The sequence below is a fragment of the Hippichthys cyanospilos genome, chromosome 16 (assembly GCF_059441005.1).
Source record: "Hippichthys cyanospilos isolate Australia breed blue-spotted pipefish chromosome 16, RoL_Hcya_1.0, whole genome shotgun sequence".
NCBI classification, from domain to species: Eukaryota; Metazoa; Chordata; class Actinopteri; order Syngnathiformes; family Syngnathidae; genus Hippichthys; species Hippichthys cyanospilos.
The window spans coordinates 2,113,060-2,128,059 of NC_142384.1; the positions used below are offsets into that span (position 1 = coordinate 2,113,060).

Sequence of the window (15,000 nt, forward strand, 5' to 3'; positions counted from 1 at the left end):
AAGGCCAACACCCAAAACTCGTAGCTTCCTTTTTTGCCTTTGCCTGCCAAAAGCGTGAGGATCCTCTCCAGGCTTCGGGTGTAAACCACCAAGTCGGAGTAGGACTCTGTCACTCTCAGAATTGGACACTTTTTAAATTCTTGCGACGTTGTTAGCCTTCGGAGGATTTCAAGCAGCAAACCGGTAAGGAAGTCATTCTAAATTCTAAATCCATCCGATAGCCCAACTAATAATGTCATTAATTCGCAATGTAGGAGGATTGAAACTGATCACTTTGATCCTCTTTCAAAATTGGTATTAGACTTTTTAGAAACTTTCCACTCCTTTCATTATGTTTTAAAATCTTTATTTCATTATACTTGTTTTTGTGCATGGTTTTTCATAGCCTTGGACGAAGGTTTATCTTAATCATTTATTAGCTGAAAGACAAAATGTATTGAATGTGTTTTTGTGTTTTATGTATTAAGAGGGCATGGTAGGCCCAGCCATGTACTTTTTGATACTGTGAATAATTATTTGCTTTGCTTTCGCTAAATAAATACTTCAAAATTTCATTCTTTATTCTATCTCTGTCATTTTTATAGACCAAAATTAGAGAACCTCCTAGTCTTTTGTAAGTGAAATAATGATATTGCCTTTACATCGGCAGTGCCATTCTTGATTAAAGTTTAGTTACTCAGAGTTGGTTGAAGTTAAAACAAACGTACCCGAGTGGTCGTATAAGACTGCTAAACCCTATTCTGGTCTTAACAAGTGCAAATGATCTTTTAGAGTGAGGAGCAGCCATATATAATTTGCGTGTTTTTTCTACCTTCTCGTCTCAACGGTTACTCGACGAGTCGGCGGATTAAAGTAAGATGGGTAGACGCTTAAAAACTTAAAGGCTGTGAGCACCAGAACGTATCCTCCTCGACACCGGCTTACGCAGATGTCCGTCGCCTGGCGATACAGCGTTAGAGCTGTGCTGGACTAACGGGACGTCTTAACCCTTTACATGGAGAGTCGGTCAGGACTGTTAGTTGTCCTCAGATAGCTGACAGGACTGCGGTAAGAGCAGATCAGTCATGTGGCACCCCAAGATGGGACCCGATTAACAGATATTGCGTAAAAACGAGTATTTGAATCCACGGTTCCGAAAAATAGAAGTCGGTTTTATAGACGTTTTCTTCCCAAAACGTTGCGAGCGCGACTTAACCTTGAATAATTTCATGACTGAAAGCTTAAATTGATACATGATAGTATCTTTAAGGAATAGCCCGTCCTAGAAAAGAACTTTTCAAAGCGAAACTAGTGCGGTCTTGCGGCGAAAAGAATAAGACTGTCTTGTATCAAAGTGAGACAACGGCGACCAGTTTCCTCATTGTGTATGTGCCTAGTGTGGCTGATGTGCCTAGTGTGGCTGAAATGCGCTGCCAATTGCTGCTTTGGTGCGCAGTAAAATTAATGTTAATGTATTTAGCCGAAAGAGCGGCTGAAAATGCTATAGTCAGAGGAACTGTGTCATGGGATTGCGTAATCTATCGATTGGCAGAAGAAAAAGAGAAAACTGGAAGTCAGAAGAACTCAAAGAGTTTTAGACCAAAGCTTCCCTTTTTTTGATTTTTTTGGGTTCCTAGATGAGAACAGCAATCATCCGAGGAACAAGATTTTTAATGAACACTTGTTGCAGTGGTTGGCAATACTCTGTTGAATACAGACTTCCAGGAATTGCAAGCCTACACGGGACCAGTTGGTCCCTTGGGTTCTATTGCCTGTGGATCCTAGTGACTTGCAGCGTGGAATTCGCCTACCAGCGTGCACAAGTAAAAGTGACTTTTGAATGAAGACACTCTAGAACCATCGACAAGAAAACATCCCACCGTTGAAGACATCCAACGAAGAGACGACGAGCTTAAGTTGGAAGTCTTGGAAAAGTTTGAAGCAACGCTATAGAAAGTGAAGCTGAGTAACCAGAAACTGTAGTACGTCCCTGCCCCAAGGCGCAAAGGGGAGGCTTCGGAAAACGACAGTTTCACTCCTACAACATAAGAAGAAATTGCTAGGGAAGACAATGGCCACTAGCAGCAAGACGACAGAAAACCGTCTATTCTCCCTTGAAGAGGGAGCCATGAAAGAGGCACCAACACCTCAAGATTTTGGACAACATGACCTACCAGTACAGCTTGTGCTGTACGGAGGGGGCTTGCAGTATTGGCCCCAAGAAGAAAAGAGAACACTCGAACTGTTGAATCCATCCACCAAACCAGAAGACCTGGACAAAAAAGTGGAAGAAGCCGTCAGAACAAGCGGAATCTTCTACACCCAGCTCACTGGCGTTGGAGGCCAGCTGATCCTAGTGACAGGACACCCCACAGTGAAGTATTCCAAGGACGAAGCCGAGGGGTGGCTCAAATGGTGGATTGGAATGCTGGAAAAATACAATGTGATAACATTATCAAGCACTGCGCAAGTCTGGGACGCCGTAGTGAAGATGTTGGCCGCTGAAGCAAGAATTTCCAGTGAGCTGATCGGCCCAAAAGAGACGAAAGCGTCACCCCGTTACACCGAGCATCAGAAGTTCTACAACAAGATAGCTCAAATAGTTCAGAAGAAAAAAGGAAAAGTCGCACCCCTGTCCGAAAGAAACGACTCGGACATGGAAATCACAAATCTTGATCAGGAGGAAGATCAAGACCAGGTGGTGACAGGCACCGAAGGAAGTTCCCGAGAACCTCCCAAGAGACAGAGCTACTTATCACAATTCAGCCCTCTCGTGAGGACAGAATCTCTGCCACCTATGCCGTCTTCCAAGAGAACCTACATGGGAAACGGAATCACCCTGTACCAGTACTATGGTAGTATCTGGGACATAGTAGGGGATGCCCTCATCATGATCACGGATGAGACCCTATTTCCTTATGACAAGAAATTCCGAACGGAATTGTTAAGTGAAGGGGCAGATGATTACAGAAGAGAAAGAATAGACTTCCTGGACCAAGACACCGGAGATCGCTTCATCGTGTTGAGCGGCGGAGCCTCCAATCATTATCTTTTGGTACATGTTCGCTTCCCGAAGTGGGGAATCGAAGTGGAACAAAAAAACTACCTAGAGGAAATGGCCCAAAGCCTTGCCACTGCAGTAGACATGGCATTGGAACGAGGAGCCAGAAGAGTGGCCATTGATGTAAATGGAATCAAGTCCGGACGGATGTCATGGAAAATTGCTGAAGACATCGCCGCCGGAGCCCTCAAGGTACATGTGTCTTCTTTGACTGCCAGAGAAAACGTAGAGTTTGTCATAGGGATATCTACGGGGCAGAAAAAAGAAAGAGAACAGGAAGCCATGAGAGTTAACTTGGAACAAGCTCTCAAGAAAGCTGAGCAACAGCTACAAGAAGCTCAACAACAGCAGGAAATGAGACAACCTGCGAGGCTGAAACCACCCAGCGTGGCTTCATCCATTCTGACCTCCACGCCAAGGAGTGTCACACCATCGCCTGTACCCACACCAAGAACCAAAACAGTACCTGTACGAAATGAAGAAGTAGAGATAGCAGATGAAGCAGAACGAATGGTTAACGTGAGCGGAGGAGCACCAACCCCCAGCGGGATACCGGCAACTCCAGCAAAAAATAGCTCGCCCCGAGAGGAGCAAGCAAAGAAGAAAAGACGTCAGACCACTGTGGTAACATTTGACCCTGCAGCCGCAACACCACCGGAGTCAACGGACTCCTATTGCCCTCTACCACCGCGAACCCCTCGTGTCGAAGTTTTAGAAGCACTAAGAGCAACACCTCAGAGCGCAGACAACAACACTGACGACGAAGGCATGGCTGCGTTCCCTGAACCAGTACCAGAGGTCCCGCAGAGTGAGGAAGAAAACCTCAGCAATGATGAGAACGAAACATCCGAAGATGAGCGAGTGCCCGAAACAGCAGGCACTGACGGAGGGACTTCTGCTGAGGAAGAGGATCGACAGTCCGTAATATCATCGGCCTCCCCCGTAAGTACGGGGAGTCAGGCTCTGAAGGTGATTAGGGGAGCTACTCGCAAGGGCATTAAAAAGCCGCAGCCAATTTTGGACATCCACCGTGCGTCTGAACGAATGGCTAAAAATCCTGAGATAGGATGTCTCATGACCAAGGATGGGAGGAAGACTTTCATACCCGAAGTAGGACAAAGAGAGTACTTGCATCCCATGTTTTGGTTGGAAAGAAAAGAAGAAAAGGTGACCATAAATGTGAGGATCACCTACAGTGATGCCATGAATCTGCTGATACTGCCGACATACCACAATCTAGTGAGATGCACAGACTTAACCAAGAACTTCAGAGAGGGATTCGTGACTATCTTGTATGACGTAATGGGCAGAGTTTTGAAGCAGGCCGTTTATGATCATGCTAAAGCGGCGCTCAAAGCTTATGAAGAGTTGGATCAAGACGATGAGCCTACAACAACTGCTCCCGCACCGCTCGAAACAACACCACGAGTAGTGACTTTGTCAAAAAGGGGAATCAAGGCCACGGTTGACCAACCTGTCCAGAACGTGGGATATGGAATTGTGCACGAAAACCCTGAGAAGGACATGAAAGCCTTCAAGGCCCTGAAAACAATGGTTAGACCCAAGTACCAAAGAGAGACAACAAGAGAATACTTGTATGCAATATGGCCCCTGGTCCGAGATGCACCATGGGGAGAAGTGGCAAAGAAGATGTGGCTCCAATTCGTCACCGGAGATCCCGTCGGCCCGGAAGAAACTGCAGACGAGGTCTACAAAAGATGGGTGGATGACGAAGAGGAGGATGAAGATACCTACATCGACAGAGCCAAAGACCAACTGAAACAAGGGGTAACACTACTGAATGTGTGGTACAAGTTGAAACAAGTCATAACCCCTACTAGATATGTCAAAGTGTTAAGAAGAATTACAGAAGAAAGAGGAAGTGATACAACTTTCATAAGGATGGGTCCAGATGCAACTTTAAACAAAATTGAGGCGTCAATCAAGCAATGGGACCGGCTGGCCAAGCACTACAGTGAGAAGAGGAAGGCCTCGGCCACCCCTAATCGCTCGCGAGGGAATGAACAAACGCCAGCGCCGAGACCACAGCAACAACAACAACAACAACAACAAAAGCAAGCCTACAGTAAGCCTCAACAACAATCAAGGTCGAACTACTCAAAGGATCGACAACAGAAACCAGCTGAAGACCAAGGACAAAGTTCAAACAGCAACTTAAAGCAGGTCTACAAAAAGACAGGACCTGGAGCATATGTCTCAAAAGAAGAATATTTGAAAATGACACCAGAAGAAAAGAAGGCTCTCCATGAAGCTCGTAAAGAAGCGAGCTCTGGAGAGCCCCAGCAATGATGGCAGACGAGGCACGGGTCATTCTGTTGAAAGGTGCCTACCGAAGAGGAGACTGTCTCTATGCTGACATCGAGGGAGTACCCTACTTGGTGGACACAGGAGCACAGGTGTCGATGACCCGTAGAGCCTTAAAGCCACTAGGACACCTATCAGTAATAGTTGCAAATGGACGAAGAGAACAAATGAAATATGGAATATGGCTAGGAATTGTTTGGATCCTTGGCCCTTACAATTTATTGTCATTAAGAGATTTGGAAGAAATGCAAAGACCCAAAAACAAGCGACAATCAATGCAGAAGAGATTGAAAAGACTGAAGATGAAAGCAATACGAGTAGGTCCAACAGGAATTGCACCACCGCAAGAATGGTACAAGCCAGTGGACGTGCCCGCTGTAAGAGAACAACAAGTACAAGATAGCGATTTGTCGCCTGAAGGAAAAGAAAAATTGGCCAAGATCTTGGACAAAGCAGTTGTGGCACACTTCAAGAACGACTGCGGAGACCTTGGACCAAGGTATGTGCACACAATCGAAGGAGGAGTGCACCCACCAGTGAGACAGTACCCAATCAATCCGGGAGCTGTAGCAGAAATGGACACAATAGTGAGAGAACTATTGGCACTTGACATAATCAGAAGAGAAGAAAATCCCATCACAAACAGCCCAATACAAGCCGTGAAGAAACCAGATGCAGTTGGAGGAGGATGGAGGCCAGTGATCAACTTTAAAGCTCTCAATCGCCGGACAGTAGCGAATCGAGCTAGCCTCATCAACCCCCAAGCTTCACTAAAGACTCTGACAGTAAGAAAATACAAATCGTGCATTGACCTTGCAAATGGATTTTTCTCCATGAGACTAGCCAAAGCTTCGCAAGGAAAAACAGCCTTCACCCACAAAGGCAAAGCCTATGTGTGGCAAAGATTGCCACAAGGCTACAAGAATTCACCCAACGTGTTCCAGACAGCAGTTTTGGAAGTGCTGGATGGACTGGATGTCACAGTGTACATTGACGATGTGTTCATTGCCAGTGACACGGAAGAAGAACATCTGGACACGCTGCAAAAGGTGATTGAAAGAGTCTCAGTCGCAGGTCTCAAACTCAATCTGAAGAAATGCCAACTTGCAAGATTCCAAGTGGACTACTTGGGTTTTCAAGTGACTGAGGACCTGGGACTATCAGAAGGATATCGGAACAAGATTGAAGCAATCCAGCCACCGAAATCCGAGAATGACCTGCAAAAAATATTGGGATTGTGCAACTACGTCAGAGATCATGTTCCCTACTACCAGAAAAATGCACGACCGCTGTACGCCAAGCTGAGGAAGACAGCGGATGATCAGAAACTATGGACATGGTCAGCAAAAGACCAACAAAACTTGGAAAACCTGAAACAAGCAGTCAGGGAAGCTGTGCGACTAGAAACAAGAAGCTTAACAGCAAGATTAGTTGCTGTTATACTCTGCGAGGGAGAAGATGCAATGGTAAGCGTCAGCAACGAAGGAGCAGGACTAGTTGCCTTGTGGACCTACACACTGGATGATGTGGAGAAGAAGTTTCCACAAGAAGAAAGGGAGCTAGCAATAATTGCCAAGTATTGGAGCTCTTTGAAAGACTTGGCCCAAGGACAAGGCATCAAGGTGGTCACTCAAAGCAATGTCCACCGATTCCTGAGAAAAGCAACCCTCGAGAGCACCAAAGCCACTAACGTCCGATGGGGAAGATGGGAAGACATCCTGTTGGACCCCGACCTGGAAATCGGACCTGACAAGGCTGGCAAAAAGCCAAAGGTGGAAGAAAAAGAAAAAGAGAAGCCCTATGACTGGGTTCTCTACACCGATGGCTCGAAGAAAGCCGAAGATCAAAAAGCCCATTGGGGCTTCATACTTAAAGAAAACGGGGAAGAACAAATAAGACGCAAAGGAAAAACATCCGGCAGTGCACAAGCAGGAGAAGCTACAGCAGTGCTGGAAGGACTTTTGGAAGTCATGACAAGAAACATAAAACGAGTGAGACTCATAACTGACAGCCACTATTGTGCCCAAGCTCTCATGGAAGATCTGACCATCTGGGAAGAGAATGGTTACGAGAGCGCAAAAGGGAAACCTATTGCACATAGTGAGCTATGGAAAAAGATAGCCGAGATAAGGTTATACCTGAACATTGATGTTGTCCACCAGAGAGCCCACGTCAAGGAGGGGGCTCACTGGAAAGGTAATGATGAAGTTGACCGATACGTCCAAGAGAGAAAAGTTGTAGTTGTAGGAGCAACAAGCTGGGACAAGACCCCGCGTGGAAGAGTGGTCCCAGAAGAGTTCGTGAGGGAAGTGGTTACGGCCGTACATGAAGCGCTAGGCCACGGAGGCCCTTTGCCCACACGAAAAGAGTTGGAAAAGTTGGAACTTTGGATTCCCGACAAGAAAATCCGCGAAGTTCTACGCGACTGCGTACCATGTAACCAATACAACGCAGGACGACGATGACAGCGGGCGGATGGACTGACAATCAAGAGCACTGTTCCCTGGGGATCAATCTGCATGGACGTAGCAGGACCCATGGGAGTAAACGGCACTAAAGGTGAGAAGTACCTTATTGTGCTTGTGGACTCAATGTCAGGACACTTTGGCGTGAACGCAGTGAGAAAAGCTAACGCCAATAGTGTCATAAAAACCCTGAATGAGGGATGCAAATGGCTTGGCATACCAAAGGAACTAAGAACAGACAATGGGACTCATTTCAAGAACGCTCAAGTGGACAAATGGTGTCAAAAGTGGGGAGTGACAAGGATCTACTCGCCCCCTTACACACCACAAGCCAACGGCGTTGCTGAAAGGACCATTGGCCTAGTCAAGAATTGGCTAGGAAAAAATGCAAATGGAAAAGAATGGAGTGAAAAATTGGTGGAACTGGGCGTCAACCTGAACGGGAGAAGTCGAACTGACAGACCCTCCCCTTCGGAAGAATTGAACCAACGGCCTTTCGTTGCCCAAGAGGCGGGGCGAACATCAGATATAAAGACTCAACCAGCAAGAAAATGCCCATTTCGTGTTGGTCAGCGAGTCTGGATCAAGTCCCGAGAAGCGCCAAGCCATCTTGCAGTAAAAGCTAAGTATGACCGAACTGACATTGTTGAAGAAATATTAGACAGAAATACAGTGCGTCTAAAGAAGCGAGGAATTCAAGGAGTGGAGCAGCTCAAACCACTATCAGCTGATTCAGCTCCAACCAAGAGTAACTAAAACAAAAGAAGAATGGCATCAGAATTTGTACCACCCTATGTCCGCATTGCCGCGGTCAGAGGAGCGGTCGTCACACGAAGAACCGCAGGAGGAATTTATGTTGGAAGAGCGCTCATGAATTTGAGCAATGCCAAGAAAGGATATCTGCTGAAGGATGCAGATGAACACTTCGAATGGACACTGGATCAAGAAGCCTGTGTCATTTGCCTGAGACCAAACGCCCTGCGCACTCTGTTCTCCGGAGCCAGCTACTTGAAGCCAACGGATCTTGAGTTGAGCCCGGAGGAGCAGATTGAAGCGGAGGGAGGCTATGGCCTGGAAGGAAGAATCTCTCCGGCCAAAGTATTAGACTCATATGTTTGTGAGCTATGCAGAATGAATCCACTACCAAGGATCAAGTTCTTCGCTCAGTGGAGCCTGGATCTCAGCAAAGCTGACCCAACTGACGGGAAGTGCCGTTGTGTGTGGGACGGCTTTGAGGTGAGATTCTGTGACCAGTGCTTGGAAAACATAACGGCAGGAAAACTTGTCCAACTGAATGAAGCAACTGGAGGAGAACTGACAAGAGCAGTAACCCCGCTGATTCCGTTGCCACCTCTCCTTACACACGGGGTGGGCAACGGCCAGTGGAGTAAACAGTTGGAGGTGCTGATAGCCCAGAATTGGCCTGAAGCTCCTTCTTCTGTTCCGGCGTGGCTCCGACGACTGGTGGAGCCTGTATCAAGTGTGATGTATGTGGAAAGCTACGGAGAAGATCCACAAATCAACAAAGTGAGGAGAAAATTGGAAAACGCAACACAAGGCCTGTGGACACTGACAACCTGGGCTAGACTGTTGAAAGAAATGATTCACTCCGGAGCGACCCAGGAATGGGAAGATGGACCAAAAGCACCCGAAGAGATCATTGGAGCGGACAGTGCACTACACACCTATGTCACTGCCCTAGATCTCACAGAAAAAGAATTGCAGTACAAGAAGAAGGTAATTTGTTACCACCTGGCGCCGTACACCAGCAGTGGAAGCAGGACACCCAGAGAAGAAGAATTTGGAAAACTCTGGTACCGACCACGCCCTGGGAGAATACGACACCCGGAACAAGCCGTCATAATCAAAATCGCTTTCCAAGTCACGATGATACCTTATGATGGGATCTATGCCTTGGCCATAAAGCTGGGGGTGGGGACCGCGGAAAATTACCTAGAAAAACCAATAAGTGGAAATTCAGCAGAATCCGGTGAAGAAACTGAAACAGCGGATGAAGAGATGAATGATGACAAAGCAGAAGAATCCAAAAAAGGGCAGTCCCCAGAAGAGGAGGAACCAACTGAGGCTCCGCCCCCCAAGCTTAAAAAGCCCAGCCTGACCGACAAGCTTCCAATCTTGACTAGACATCTGAGCAAAGAGTCAGCAGAGAAGGAACTCTCCAGGCTGTGGAAGAGACCGTCAACCAAGACCGAGGGAACCGAGAACCGCCTGGCCATACTTGGTGAAGCATGCAGCCGGCAATTGGAACCCAAAACGACCTCAGTGGAGGGAGAAACAACAGAAACAGAGCAATGATCCATGGTGCGCTCTACAAGGATCATGACTACGTGCATATTGACCACACGACTGAAACGGACAAAGAGAAGAAGAAACTGGAAAACGAAGTTTTGATACAATCTATTGGAGAAGAGAAGGCGAAAATATACACAAATTACCATGCTTTGAATGACTTGATAAGAGAACGTGCAGGTAAGAAATTTCCTTTTATGCTTAGAGGACGCCTGGACTACTCACATTCATGCATCGGTAAGATGTCTCATAATTATCTCATTGAAACCGACATCACTTTCCGCAACGGAGATTACTCCGAACCCAAGAAAACCAAAGAACAGCTGCAGGAGGACTGGGGCTCAATGCCAAATCTGTTTAGCAACCCGCAGTGGTGCTATGCGGAAGCAATACTCAAGTATCCTACGCCTCGACAAGGAACTGAGCTTTGGAGAACAAAATTCCCCCCTGGATTGCCTTGGGTGCTGAATGCCCACCAGGATGAGGACATACTTGTCAGATGGGGACCAAACTACTATGATAATGTACAACCGCCTTACATCGAGATCTCCAGGACCACCAAGGAGGACAATGAACTCCTGTGGACAAACGATAGAGCCATGTTTTTGGAAACCAAGAAAAGAGAAGCTGAAGAAGCAGTTGGGACCTACAACAACTTCAAACAAGTGCTGATTGTGAAAGTTGTAGGAGAAGACTTCTGCCGAGACAACCCACCGACTTTTTCATGCTTAAGAAACCATGAGTCCAGCAGAAACTCTTATTGGAAATTGACCTCACTGTTGGATGAATGGAGGCAACCTGTGTACGAAGAATTGATACAGGTATTGCAAATAAGACCAATTAGAGCTTGGAGCAGAGAGGAACACAAGAACCGCGCAGCGGGAGTTAAGGAACTGCCAGGAGAAGGGCGGGACCAAGAGGTTGAAGGCCCCTCCCCCAAACCAGGCGTGGTCCAAGTCACTGCGTGGAAGTGGGCGATGGCTGAAGACTACAAGAGGATTAGAGGAGCGAAGGGTCAGAAGTGGCAGACATCCAGCAAGAGAGCATCGAAGAAGACCTCTTGGAGAGCGGTCTCCACTTAGAAGACCCCATGGACAACGAACCAGAACCGGGCTCCTACCTCCACCAAACATCCCCGCAATTGATTTATGCCAACATTGAACCGATATACAAGAACACAGAACTCCTCAACGATCCAAGCTCTCCTCAAAGTGATGCACCTGAAGACCCATCTAAAGTGGTGCACCACTATGAGGAACCAGTGGTTGTAAGCCAACAACCACAGTCAATGGAAGAAATAGAATTGGTGCCTATTGAAGAAGCTGAACCTCCGATGATATCTACCCAGGATTTCAGCCCCAGCAGAGGCTTCCCTCTATACAAGCCATCCATCTTGCCTTTGGATGAGATACCTTGGGAAAAATATGTTTGCCGAATACTGTTTACTTGTTGTACGATAATCTTAGTAGCAGTATGGCTCAACTGCTGGTTCGGTGACATACGAAGCTGCAGAAAAATTGTCAAGCCTGACCCGCTAGAAATGACAAAATTCGAATATGGAACAAGCAAAGAATACAACCAGACCTGTTGGAAAACCCGAAGCAAGAAGATCAAGATACAATGGACCTACCCATACCCACTGATTGATTCTGGGGGGCTCGAAGGACTTATCAGAAAAGTTAAGGACGATTTGAAACCCAGAGTCAAGACAGGGATTGATCTCCTGAAGAATGCAACAACGTTTCGAGACCACAAAGAAGACTTTGAATTCACAGTCCATGATGTGTGGATGCTTGCTGGAAAATTGGACACTCTAGCTGAAATCATTTTGTTGATAAAGAAAGAAACTAGGTTAGTTAGAAGAAATTGGATTAAAATAGGGAATGAAACAGGAAAATGGCACTATTCGTCATATTGCTCTCCCCTTCCCGGGCGTGATGACGGAGAATGGATCGAGGGGACCAATTGGGTAAGAGACGCTCCAAAACCAAATAACACTTGTATTGATTTCCGCCCTAAGTGGGAACCTTGTTGGAGTTGTTTGAAATTAAATTGTGTGCCTGAAAAATTGTTAACCACTCCGGCACCAGTCCCCGCTAACCGTCATGCGCCGTTTAGAGCTAGAAATAAGAAAAGATTGGGGAGATCTATAAAAGTTCTAGCTAAACACAAACTTGACATAACAAAGCATCAGGTAACAAATGTATGTCTTTTGGCACAAAAACTTTCAAAGTGTTATTGGAATGTTGGCAGTAAATGTACTGAACAATTCCAGGTTTTAGTAGCCACAAGCATTTCTAACCCTGAATTTGAGGTAGCAAACCTCTGGGTAGACTCCCCCATCCAACCAATAACTAAAGTAGATTATGAACATTGGTTGAATGTGTCTCTCCCCTGGCTATGGGAGAAAAGACTTGACCTCTGGTATGAATATAGAACCACCCAAGGCTCTCACCATTTTTTCAAAACGCCTCAGAACATGTGGGTTCAGCGACTCCCAAACCCAGATGATCTGATGTCTGTACCACAAAATGATTTTGACAAAATTGATAAATGCGTAGCAGATAGAATCTACGACGCTCTGCACCAACAACAATGGTCTGTAGGGAACTCACCAAGGTGCCCCCTATACGAAGTTCAAAAGCTAATTTCGGTGCAATGGTTATATAATTGTTCTGGCCTAAAAACTAACAAAACTGTGAAGGGAATCTTACAGCAATGGAAAGAATTCCACACCAGAGATCTCACAAGAACATGGTGGGGTTTTTGGAAAACTGAAATGAAACAATATGTAATGCCTTGCCTAAATGTGTCGACCAACTACTGGGTCAAGTATCAGTATGTTGCAACTGTCTACTCCAAAGAACAGGACATTTGGCCCTCGTACACTCCGTACTTGTATGCCACTCCTAGACCTTGGAGGATGATTTGTAACAAAGAAAAGACTCAATGTTCAGTTACTTTGGCCCGACGACCTTGCAACACTTGGCCCCAGTGGAAAGATTATTGTCAAGAGAACTTTCCTGATGACGGTTCTACTGACGATGAAGGAGCCCTTTGGACAAAGCAGTCCGACGGGACATGGAAACGCAATCGACACGGAAATGAGACTTTCTGCCAGAAATGGATGAAAGACTACCAACTGTTCATCGCAAGACATCGGACTGCACCCTCCAGATACAGGCCTAATCAACCTCATCCCCTTCGCCAAGTCATTGAAGAACACGCGCTCAGAAGGAGCCTGTGCTGGGGACAGGAAGTGATTGGCTACGACTGGGTGGGCCCGAATAAGATCTACAACAACGGGACTTGTCACTCCCCCGCTGAACACTGGCTGCAGTGTGGCAGCGGCACTGACCTCCATGATTGCGCATGGTACGAAGTGGTTGGCCTGGCCTTTGTCAAAACCACCAAGGCAGCCATTAGAACCAGCGTTGAGATCGTGGGGGAAGGGATGTCTGCTGTTGGAGATTGGATGGCTGAAGCAATTGGGGGACTGTGGAGATGGATTCTGCTGGCGATCGGAATCATCGCCGTTGCAGGATGTATCTACCTCATCACCAAGGGCGGAGTCCAGCGATTCATCTCACCGAGGGGACGACCCAAGACAACCTCCGATGACGCAAAAGCCAGCCCACGAAATGAAACCGCGCCCGAGGGGTGGAGCCAAACTGCCTATAAGAGCCGCGGCTCAGCGGCACGCTAGTCACTTGGTCTCTCGGGTCCAAGCTGAGCACTCAAAGGTGGAAAGGTAACCTTGCTGAACCATGGCAAACAATCATACTACTTACGGACGACCTGGCACCGTCACTGAAGTAAGTAATGAAATTGAATTTTGGATAATTTTTGCTATTTGGATAGGATATAGCTGCACTGGCTATTGGGATTGGCGACAATTTACTCGACCTTTAATTCTAATTGTTTCTATATCCAAAGTTTTGGTATTAAGGCTGCTGTTCCGTACTTACACGTATGGCATGGGCCTTTTTCTTGTGTACATGCATGGGCGAGTGAAAATCAACCTCAACACAGCTGTGGGGATAGCGGAAACTGTCCTGCTGCTCTGCTGGCTGGTGTTAGACGTTGTGTCTGCCTTTTTCTTCCCTCTAGTCTACGGGGCTACTATTCTTGAAGGTGTGCTAGCCATGGCTTTGGCTTTGTATGTTATGGGCCTGGTGACACGGCTTAAGTGCCGCACCAGCTCCAGCCAAGTCTGGGTTATACGCACAGTCAAGCTAGTACTATGGGGCATAGTATGGGGAATAATCTCCCTGTTACTATGGCTTGGTATAGTTAGTCAATTGGTTTTAATTGCCTGGTTCTTTACTTATTCTGCATTTTTTACCCTCCCACCTCGGAATGCCAATCATGATGATAATTTGCCTAGACTTCATACATACACACCCCAAACACCCACATCACCAAGACGCACTCACACTGATCCACCACAACAGCACCCTTACACTGATACTCCACCGGCTATACCAAATTATACCGGACACAACCTTTCCAATTCTACTTCTTATGTTGCTAGAATCGCGCTCCCTAGTCCTCACCAGTCTCTGGAGATTATATCACCAGTGATTGCTGGACGACCTGGAGCTCCCAAGTAATACAGTTCTTCTGTATCTCGGTCGAAGCGAGCGGCAAAAAAGGGCAACCAAAAAATGTACAAAAAAATTAAGGAAGCTCCTGCCGAATAGGAGCAATTCGGTTTTTTGATCTTGTGGTTATGAAAATTATAGGTGAGCCTCCCTTCCTGTCTCCTGTGCGGGACCGAACGAGTGTGCTTCGCCTGGGTCGTGGGGAAGTCCTTCATGGGTTCCTGTTGCTTCCCTCCACCCTACTGTTCAGGGCCAA

At 46.7% G+C, this 15,000-nt stretch overlaps 2 protein-coding genes across 2 annotated transcripts in view; one reads left to right on the forward strand and one right to left on the reverse strand.

Annotated features, from left to right (window-relative positions):
* Positions 1–15,000, reverse strand: part of smg1 (SMG1 nonsense mediated mRNA decay associated PI3K related kinase) — a 107,408-nt gene that overhangs the window by 71,806 nt on the left and 20,602 nt on the right. The window lies entirely within an intron of this gene.
* On the forward strand, positions 12,411–13,846 carry LOC148410147 (uncharacterized). The gene has a single exon (XM_088436827.1). It carries the CDS (start codon positions 12,620–12,622, stop codon positions 13,844–13,846), a length of 1,227 nt encoding a protein of 408 aa, XP_088292953.1. The 5' UTR covers positions 12,411–12,619.